The following is a 10,774-nucleotide window of genomic DNA, read 5'->3' as shown; positions in this document are numbered from 1 at the left end:
TAGTGACGTATACAGCAGACAGGGGAGGAGCGTAAGGGACGTATAGATGCCATGAGGAGGAGGGTATGGGGCGTACACAGCAGGGGAGGAGGGTATGGGACGTACACAGATGATAGGGGAGGAGAGTGAGGGACGTATTCAAGTGATGAAGGGGTGGATATGGAAAGTATACAGATGTCTTAGGGGGGAGAGGAGGAGACATACACATATGTCAGCAGAGGAGATTGTGGGACGTACACAGCAGGGGAGGAGAATATGGGACGTACACAGCAGGGGAGGAGAGTGGGATGTACACAGCAGGGGAGGAGAGTGGGACGTACACAGCAAGGGAGGAGAGTGGGATGTACACAGCAGGGGAGGAGAGTGGGACGTACACAGCAGGGGAGGAGAGTGGGACGTACACAGCAGGGGAGGAGAATATGGGACGTACACAGCAAGGGAGGAGAGTGGGATGTACACAGCAGGGGAGGAGAGTGGGATGTACACAGCAGGGGAGGAGAATATGGGACGTACACAGCAGGGGAGGAGAGTGGGATGTACACAGCAGGGGAGGAGAGTGGGACGTACACAGCAAGGGAGGAGAGTGGGACGTACACAGCAGGGGAGGAGAGTGGGACGTACACAGCAGGGGAGGAGAATATGGGACGTACACAGCAGGGGAGGAGAGTGGGACGTACACAGCAGGGGAGGAGAGTGGGATGTACACAGCAGGGGAGGAGAATATGGGACGTACACAGCAGGGGAGGAGAGTGGGATGTACACAGCAGGGGAGGAGAGTGGGACGTACACAGCAAGGGAGGAGAGTGGGACGTACACAGCAGGGGAGGAGAGTGGGACGTACACAGCAGGGGAGGAGAATATGGGACGTACACAGCAGGGGAGGAGAGTGGGACGTACACAGCAGGGGAGGAGAGTGGGATGTACACAGCAGGGGAGGAGAATATGGGACGTACACAGCAAGGGAGGAGAGTGGGACGTACACAGCAGGGGAGGAGAGTGGGATGTACACAGCAGGGGAGGAGAATATGGGACGTACACAGCAAGGGAGGAGAGTGGGACGTACACAGCAGGGGAGGAGAGTGGGACGTACACAGCAGGGGAGGAGAGTGGGACGTACACAGCAGGGGAGGAGACTGTGGGACGTACACAGCAGGGGAGGAGAGTGGGACGTGCACAGCAGGGGAGGAGAGTGGGACGTGCACAGCAGGAGAGGAGAATATGGGACGTACACAGCAGGGGAGGAGAATATGGGACGTACACAGCAGGGGAGGAAAGTGGGACGTACACAGCAGGGGAGGAGAGTGGGACGTACACAGCAGGGGAGGAGAGTGGGACGTGCACAGCAGGGGAGGAGAATATGGGACGTACACAGCAGGGGAGGAGAATATGGGACGTACACAGCAGGGGAGGAGAATATGGGACGTACACAGCAGGGGAGGAGAGTGGGACGTACACAGCAGGGGAGGAGAGTGGGACGTACACAGCAAGGGAGGAGAGTGGGACGTACACAGCAGGGGAGGAGAGTGGGATGTACACAACAGGGGAGGAGAATATGGGACGTACACAGCAAGGGAGGAGAGTGGGACGTACACAGCAGGGGAGGAGAGTGGGACGTACACAGCAGGGGAGGAGAGTGGGACGTACACAGCAAGGGAGGAGAGTGGGACGTGCACAGCAGGGGAGGAGAGTGGGACGTGCACAGCAGGAGAGGAGAATATGGGACGTACACAGCAGGGGAGGAGAATATGGGACGTACACAGCAGGGGAGGAAAGTGGGACGTACACAGCAGGGGAGGAGAGTGGGACGTACACAGCAGGGGAGGAGAATATGGGACGTACACAGCAGGGGAGGAGAATATGGGACGTACACAGCAGGGGAGGAGAATATGGGACGTACACAGCAGGGGAGGAGAGTGGGACGTACACAGCAGGGGAGGAGAGTGGGACGTACACAGCAAGGGAGGAGAGTGGGACGTACACAGCAGGGGAGGAGAGTGGGACGTGCACAGCAGGAGAGGAGAATATGGGACGTACACAGCAGGGGAGGAGAATATGGGACGTACACAGCAGGGGAGGAGAATATGGGACGTACACAGCAGGGGAGGAGAATATGGGACGTACACAGCAGGGGAGGAGAGTGGGACGTACACAGCAGGGGAGGAGAGTGGGACGTACACAGCAAGGGAGGAGAGTGGGACGTACACAGCAGGGGAGGAGAGTGGGACGTGCACAGCAGGAGAGGAGAATATGGGACGTACACAGCAGGGGAGGAGAATATGGGACGTACACAGCAGGGGAGGAAAGTGGGACGTACACAGCAGGGGAGGAGAGTGGGACGTACACAGCAGGGGAGGAGAGTGGGACGTGCACAGCAGGGGAGGAGAATATGGGACGTACACAGCAGGGGAGGAGAATATGGGACGTACACAGCAGGGGAGGAGAATATGGGACGTACACAGCAGGGGAGGAGAGTGGGACGTACACAGCAGGGGAGGAGAGTGGGACGTACACAGCAAGGGAGGAGAGTGGGACGTACACAGCAGGGGAGGAGAGTGGGATGTACACAACAGGGGAGGAGAATATGGGACGTACACAGCAAGGGAGGAGAGTGGGACGTACACAGCAGGGGAGGAGAGTGGGACGTACACAGCAGGGGAGGAGAGTGGGACGTACACAGCAAGGGAGGAGAGTGGGACGTGCACAGCAGGGGAGGAGAGTGGGACGTGCACAGCAGGAGAGGAGAATATGGGACGTACACAGCAGGGGAGGAGAATATGGGACGTACACAGCAGGGGAGGAAAGTGGGACGTACACAGCAGGGGAGGAGAGTGGGACGTACACAGCAGGGGAGGAGAGTGGGATGTACACAGCAGGGGAGGAAAGTGGGACGTGCACAGCAGGGGAGGAGAGTGGGACGTGCACAGCAGGGGAGGAGAATATGGGACGTACACAGCAGGGGAGGAGAATATGGGACGTACACAGCAAAGGAGGAGAGTATGGGACGTACACAGCAGGGGAGGAGAGTATGGGATGTACACAGCAGGGGAGGAGAGTGTGGGGCGTAGGCTACACAGCAGGAGAGGGTAGTGGGACGTACATAGATGTCAGGAGTTGTGTTTTATTGGCAGTTTAATACATTTGATTTTCTAATATAAACAAACTTGAACAGTTACAATATTTGACAGTATGCTCATGCTCATTCAAAAATAAAGTAACGGTCTAATGTGAATCTTCTCACTAAAGGGTTAAATAGGTAATAAACGGGGAAAACAGTTCAGTAGGTTAGTACATAGATACATTATCATATGTTCATATAAATGAAGTTTCTGCTATCATGCATGTACCGCATGAAATAGAAAATCAGTCCATGGGTACAGTCGATAGCTGACCAGGTACGGCGCGCGCTCTCTTCCAGCATGTGTGAGTGGTTGAGTACCTCCACCCCCAGCAACATTTTACCTGAGAACACCTGGGATAGAAATAGCTTTAAGCCTGGGCAGGGGGGCGGGGAAGAAAGGTGCAATGGTAATTCATAAAGCATGTACAGCGATGTAGAACGCTGTCGGAAACGCAAGGTCCTTATATAGGGCACGGGTTTCCTTACCGTGTTTCATAGAAACATAATATAAACTTATGGAATGGAGGGAGGGATTAAGGACAGGACTAAGCGTATGGGTTTAAAAAGTTTTTAGTATTAAAAGTTACGCTAAATTTACAATATAAGACCATGGACGAATAATACGATGAATTGGGAGAATTCCTGCTCGGACGCCCAAGAAACAAAACGCATTAAAAAATCAAAGGTTTTTATTTATAGCCTACGATTCAAAGTTTCAAAACCAAAAGAATTGAAAGCGACACGAGCGCGCATTCGTTTGATTATAATTAAGGACTCAATCTAAATATAGTAAATTTAGCACCCTTGTCATATAGGCCTTCTGCACAAAAGTATTTTTTATTCCTGGTTTTCGGTCGGGTAAAGAACTTTAAAACGTTGGATTCCACCAAAACGCTGTCCCAAAACGGGAAAAATAAAAGTATTATTTTCAAAAGCTAAGAACATCCAATAGTATAGTTGCTCTCTTATACGTCCGTGTATAATACAGAATTGAATGACTCAAGGCGCGCGCGCGATGCGACCCCTATCTTCCATCAAAGTGGGTGTCGGCACAGCGGACAGGGTCAGAGTGACCCATAATGGAGAAAGGAAACACTAAAACGGCTGTAGCCCAACAAGTGGTCAATGCCATTATTGCACTCAAGAACCCACGAGGGTCTACAGCCCAAGATATAAAAAAATATATGGTTTCCAACGGACAGCTGAAGAAAGATGACGACATCAAACCCGCCATTCTAGCAGCTCTAAAGTCAAACAAACTGAGCAGACCTGAAGGGGCTAGAGGGCGATTTCTCTTTTGGAATAGCAGCCTTCAACAAGAAAACGAAACATCCAGCAAACGGCGAAGATGTTGTGGAAGAAGACGGCGTAAAAAAAGATGTTGCGGACGGGTACGTAGAAAAAGAGGATGCGGCAAGCGGAGACGTCCGAAAAGAAGATGTTGCAGGCGAGTTCGACGAGTGAGACGGCGAGGCGGTCTTTGTTGTCGACTGTATCGCAAAAGAGATACGAGACGTTTGGCAAGGAAAATTTCAAACATGAGGATTCCACAAGGCAAACAACTCGTGGTTTTCTGTGCCAAAAGAAAAAGACGAAAGTAACGCAGCTCTAGAAAAGTAGCTAAATTTTTTTTTTATTTCAAGGTCCTTTTAAGGACCATCTAATTATGTACCTTTCTAAATGGTTGGTTTTTATTGGTCTCCTAACAGTTAGCAAAATAAATTTAGTTTTAAATATATAAATTTAAATATTGTCTTAACTATTTAAATATAGACTAGTCTAGCCTTTTCCAAGACTAGTTGGCTTTAACTAGGTAGTCCAAACTGAAATTAACTATTGATTGCAGACTTCTGGAGTGAGTATGTCATGAAAGAACTTTTAATTGTAAGGTCTATGCCACAAATTTTATAAAAATATCTCAATAAATAAAAAAGTTATGCGATTTTTAAAAAAGCAAAATTTGGTAAAAAACTGATTTTCAAAAAGTGCCATTTTCGAGAACCCATATTTTTTAAACTAAATAACATAGAAGTGTGGAAATTGGTAAAGTTGCTGCAAAGTTTGTAATATATATGCCCAATTTTTTTCAGTCATCTAAAATGAGTCTTTCTAAGGTAAAAAAATAATTGAAAATGACAAAAATGCGTTTTGGTCACTTTTATTTTCATAAAAAAAAAAATCATTTTTTTTTTGCTTTGGAATAACTCTAAAATTATTGTGTTGGTAACATCGACGTGGAAAAATGTGTTAATTATTTTCAAAAATCACATGAGTTAAAATATTATTTTAAAAAATACCACAGTTATCTAGTGCAGGAGAAACAGAATCAAAATTTAGTAGAGTAAATGTAATGTAATGTAGTTTAATAAAGACGTGATGCCTACAAGTGATGCAGCAGTTGATGCCACATGCTTTGGTTTCTTTTCAAACCTGATAACTGCTTTGGGGGAACATCTTTGTACGTCTTGTTTCCCTCAACCTTGATCTTGTGGAGCATCAAGAGTAAGTAATATGTTTTGGGAATTGTAGGGGGGAGGGGGAGTGGGGTCTTGGCCTTCTTCCCTTCCCTTGTAAGGAAAGTTCTGGATAGGCCACCGTAAATGTCTCAAGCTATGGAACGAACAATTGATTTAGTGATTAATAAAATATAATTAAATTTACTACTAGCCTATTGTGTAGGCCTACTATTTGTCCTATGACTATAACTGGAAACATATGAAAAAGCCTGAAAACACCTTTTTGTTAAAAGTAATTTATATTTTTTATATATATTTTTAAGAGTAATTCTACTGAATGAAATTTGAAATAATCGTTGCTTGTCCCACAATGGTTGAGATATCCAATGATGAAGATGCCATACTGTGGTTCTCAACATACTATAGGACAACTTAACTGTCCTTCATTGTTACTATTATATGCATATAAAATAAATAAATAATGAGAAATACTACTAGTACTACTTACACTTACAACTAATATAACATTTAAAACTAAGTCACAACATGTACAATCTTAATAAATTACCATCTAAAAATTGATCTGGTACATTTTATTAAGGAGACTGGCGCAGACCATTTCACATTATTCAGCAGGGGAATCAGAATCAGAGTGCACAGCAGAAAATAAAAAAATTAATCACATTAGTCCTTCAAATTTAGTGTCTTTTGTTTTAAATACATTGATAAAAATGTATAGTTATTATAATTATAAATTTCTTTTGTGTTTCATTAGTATTTTATAAGTATTTAACCTTCGTTCCCTGTAAATAATTGAGTTCGTCCACATAGTAACCAGGATAGTCTGGTGGCCATTTTGAATTTGTCGATTCATAATTTTGACGTGATAGTCCAGATAAACTGTAGTAATACGACCCTATCATTGATCCCAGTCAATAGATTTTAAGAATTAGTAAACACTAGCATCTAATAGTTAAGTGCATCCATATTTCAAGTCCCTAGAATGTCCTGAATTAAATAGCTTCACGTCTAAACACACCCTGTGTACAAGCGTAGTTCACACGCTAAAACCATGGACTTGTAGCGTTCAAATTTACATTAATAACGTGTACTAATTAAACCAAACTGACATTCAAACTTAAAATGCATTTATTAAAATGGAAATGAAACTTTAAAAATGATACTTACAACTTGTTATAAGGCTCTAGCAAGGGTAAAATCCGTTTAGCATCATCGGTCGTCAACCTTTAAAACCGTTCGGCGAGCAACTTACTCGGGGCTGAAAGTCGACTCGAGGGTTATATGTTTATTGGGGGTACGGCTTCGCGACCGTAAATCAGAAATACTTGAATTTACAACACAAAGTAGTTATAAAACTGAACTTTACATCGGTGTAAAAATTTAAACAGAATTAGTTTGTTTCCGTGTATATATCGTCATTTACAGTTTAAAATCTGTATTTTTTAAATGAAATAAACAAGTTATTTTTTCAATTTATACATCAAACGATAGCCTAGAATTCGATCTTTAAAATGACATTAAGATTATGCTTCTACGATGCTTCGTCGCGAAGCCGCGACCAAATAAAACAGTGTGGGGTCGATCGGTACACGCAAAACGGTGAAATTTGTTGACGTAACTGATACTTTTCAAACAAATATAAAACACATTCAAACATGTGTTGCATATATAAAAATACCAGATTACGACAGATAAAGACTTATACTTTATTGACATAAAATTTTTATTCTTATAGGACAACTAGAAGTAGTGACATTTTTTTTTTTGAAAACCGCAAAAACTGACCCTAAAACGCACTTTTTCGCCAGTTTGGACTACCTACTTTAACATCTAGATCTAAATATGTACAAAATATACACTTAATAAAACGCTTTAAAATGCGAAATGTATAATATCTTGACATTGAACTCTTTGGTGTAAAAGTTTTTATAGAATACTTCAAATAGGAATTGAGTTGTTTTTCAATCAGTAAAATACGAACTATAATAGATAGGCCTATCTACTATTGATTATTGAATTTTGTTTATGTTGGATATAGATCTAGATCTATATAGGCCTAGTGTTATAATAGTATGTTACTATACACTATCTATATAATATAGATCTATTATATTATAAATAACTACACCGTAATCAGTAAGTTACAACAGGACGGACAATCACAGTGTTAGACGTTAGTGTTCACTCAGCAGTGTCATCTGTGTGTGTGTAGATCTAGATCTTTCTAGTGAGTGTAGTGATTTATCAAAACTTTATGTTATGAAGTATGAAGTACTATAACTATGAATTATGAAGTGTATGCAGACAGAGGCAGAGTGTATATTAATTGATAATATATTAGGTAATATTATTTTGGCCATTTTTTAGGACTGATGATTGCAAAAAAAAATAATTAATAACTAGATTCTAAATCTAGATCTAGTTAACTAGACTAGCCCTAGTAATAACTAGAATCCAGATTTAGTTTAGAGTTTAGAGTAGTTAGACTAGAGACCTAGACGTAGGCTAGTAGAATCTCTATAATTTTTAATTATACTTAGGTCCCTAGTTCAGTTATAGGATAGGATATAGATTTCTAGATCTATAATCTATATTCTATAACCTATTAGAGATTATTCTAGTAAGTAATCATAATAATATAATAGTATTGCACCTGGTTTCTTATTTACTTAGGCCTATCCTATAGTTAATAATTATATTAAAATAATAAAAATACTAAATAGTAATAGGCCTATTAAATTTAATATACTATTAGTATAGACTCTATTTAGTACTTACTAAGGCCAGTCATCATACTCACAACCTTACTCAACTTACTGCTAACGTAAGTTCAGATTAAATCACTTCTTATTAAAGTTCTTAGACTTGTTTCTGAACTAGACAGAATAATTTATTTTAATATTTAAGAATGTCAAAATTAGATTATTTTAACAAGGTTTTCTTTCTATTAGGTTAATCAAATCTAATGCAATGGCCTACTTACTTAAGACACCTTTTCCTTCAATTTCAAGAGTTAAAATAGTGCAACTGAGCTGCTAGGAATTTCTGGCCACACAACTCTTTAATAAGATATATGAAGCTATTTGATCTGATCTTGTAAATGACAATGAGACATAGATTCTTCTTTTTGTTTAAAAAAAATAAAATGTCATGATTAGAATGATGCTTATATTTTCTAAATTATATATATTTTTTTAGATGAGTTCCATAGATGAAAACATTACAGGCTACTCACAGATCAGTCATGAAGATGATAACAACCATGTTAAAGTTGAAACATTGCTACCTTCTAAATGTACTGTGCTTAATGCAACAGACTCTGAATTTGTCTATGATCAGCTAATTAATTTTAGAAATAATGTAGAATTGTGTTCACAAGATGATAGTGTACCTGACATGTATACAAATCAAAGTAAGGAAATGTTCAGTGATAAAGTAGCAGATCTAAAGGATGAAATTTTGGGAGAATCTCTTGACCCTTTTGATGCTATTTGTGATGGAGATGTTCTGAATTCATGCTCCAATTGGATGCATTCTTCAAAGCTTGAATTACAATTTGATCAAAGTGATTTTTATTCAGAAAATTTCTATCCAACAAGTCAGAACCAGCGCACAGGTCAAATACATAATTATTCTAACTCTCAGTCTGGAGATCCTTTGATGCATTCAAGTGATAAAATCACTTTTAACTGTGAAAGTTCTTTGGAAGCATGGATGAGAGATCTAGATCATGATGAAACACATTCATTTGCAAAAGACTTTGAAGTTACTGATGAATGTGGATCATTTTCTGACATATTATTTGACAATGAGTTTCCAAACAATTTTTTTCAAGAGACAGAAAGGCATAATAACCCTGCCACTTTTCCAAACAGTGAATATTCACATATAAAAGATAATGGAAACACCTCAGAATTGGTGAATCTTGAAAATAACCTTACAAAAATTTTTGGCTGTGATAATCTCTTGAACTTAAATAAACATCGACCTGATGAAATCCTTCATGGAAATGATCATTTTCAAAAACCCTTGTGTAGCTTCTCTTCAAGTGAGCAACTTGATAAAAATGAAAATACTTTGTCAAAATCTAACGTTTTGGTTACCAGTGTTGCACCTATTTTAATTCTGGCCAAAAAAGCAAAGAGCTTAACAGAACCTCCCCCTAGTAATATTGCATGTAGCAGTTCGCATAAACCAAGATTGCTAAATGAACGTATCAACCCACATAATAGTGAGAAAAATTCTCAAGGGAAGAGCAAATCACAAGTTTTTGTTATGAAGACTTGGGGTAACAAAGATGGTAGCTTAGAATTAAATTTTGACAAGTGTCAGAAAAAGGGTGGAGCTAGCCAAAATAGTTCTAAACACAAAGGTAATGAAGCATTGCTCAAGAATTTCAAACCTGCATTTCAAAACAAGATTAAAGCTCAGAAATCGACACCAAAGAGTTCTACTAAAATTCAACAAATGATTGGCATTTGTCAGGCAAAACAGAAATATTCAGACCAAAGTGTATTGCCTGATCATTTTAAGAAAAATTGTAACAGCCATCCAGAGAGTAAGTCAAAAATGTTTGAATGTCTACCAGAGACAAAATCAGCTCCCACTTCACAGAATGTTAAAAACGATGTGGGTAAACCCAAACACAACTTTTCAATAAAAGTGGACAAAAAGGGCTGTGTTATCTCCCTGCCTGCAAGAAATGTCAATTCATTAATGGTGAAGGATCTTCTATGTTTGTCAGGGCGCAAAAAAGAAAGAAGCATAATGGAGGAAACGGATGAATACAGAAAAAATATACACCAAATAGTTTATAAAAAGCATTTACGACTAGAAAGAAATAAAAATTGTTGACTTGCTCATGTTTTGTCTACTTTGTAAATGACAATGTAACAATTGAAAAAAAAGTGCAATCACTGTTTGAGAAATAAACTAGGGAAAGCACTGAACAGTTTTATTTTCATAGATGTTATCTATAGAATTTCACAAAACATTTATCAGACATGTTCAGCCAATGGCTGTAGCATGGCAAAGGACATTTAAGTTTATAATGATAGTATGCATGAGATCATTAAAAACAAGTAAGAATAATTTAACATGTTTAAACGCAGTGTTAATCTTAAAAGGAAATTGATGCAAGCAGCATTTCATTGCCTTGACAAAACATATACTCAGAAAT

At 40.4% G+C, this 10,774-nt stretch overlaps 2 protein-coding genes across 4 annotated transcripts; both read left to right on the top strand.

Moving 5' to 3' along the window:
* Nucleotides 1-208: 208 nt before the first annotated feature.
* On the top strand, nt 209-4,582 carry LOC131946065 (putative transmembrane protein DDB_G0289901). Its single transcript, XM_059306707.1, has 2 exons — nt 209-3,032; nt 4,386-4,582. The coding sequence occupies exons 1-2, from the start codon at nt 209-211 to the stop codon at nt 4,580-4,582; spliced, it is 3,021 nt and encodes a 1,006-aa protein (XP_059162690.1).
* LOC131946243 (uncharacterized) lies at nt 4,139-10,626 on the top strand. 3 transcript variants are annotated; one of them, XM_059306939.1, is made up of 2 exons: nt 4,139-4,734; nt 8,794-10,626. In XM_059306939.1, the coding sequence occupies exon 2, from the start codon at nt 8,794-8,796 to the stop codon at nt 10,447-10,449; it is 1,656 nt and encodes a 551-aa protein (XP_059162922.1). In that variant the 5' UTR covers nt 4,139-4,734; the 3' UTR covers nt 10,450-10,626. The 3 variants fall into 3 exon arrangements, with proteins under 3 accessions (XP_059162922.1, XP_059162933.1, XP_059162913.1); XM_059306950.1 differs by lacking the exon at nt 4,139-4,734 and adding an exon at nt 7,505-7,563; XM_059306930.1 differs by lacking the exon at nt 4,139-4,734 and adding an exon at nt 7,591-7,665.
* The last annotated feature ends 148 nt before the right edge of the window (nt 10,627-10,774 follow it).

This window comes from Physella acuta, unplaced genomic scaffold, assembly GCF_028476545.2.
Source record: "Physella acuta isolate Inbredline_101_S28 unplaced genomic scaffold, ASM2847654v3 ptg000051l, whole genome shotgun sequence".
NCBI lineage: Eukaryota > Metazoa > Mollusca > Gastropoda > Physidae > Physella > Physella acuta.
This window is presented reverse-complemented; position numbering and strand designations above follow the sequence as displayed.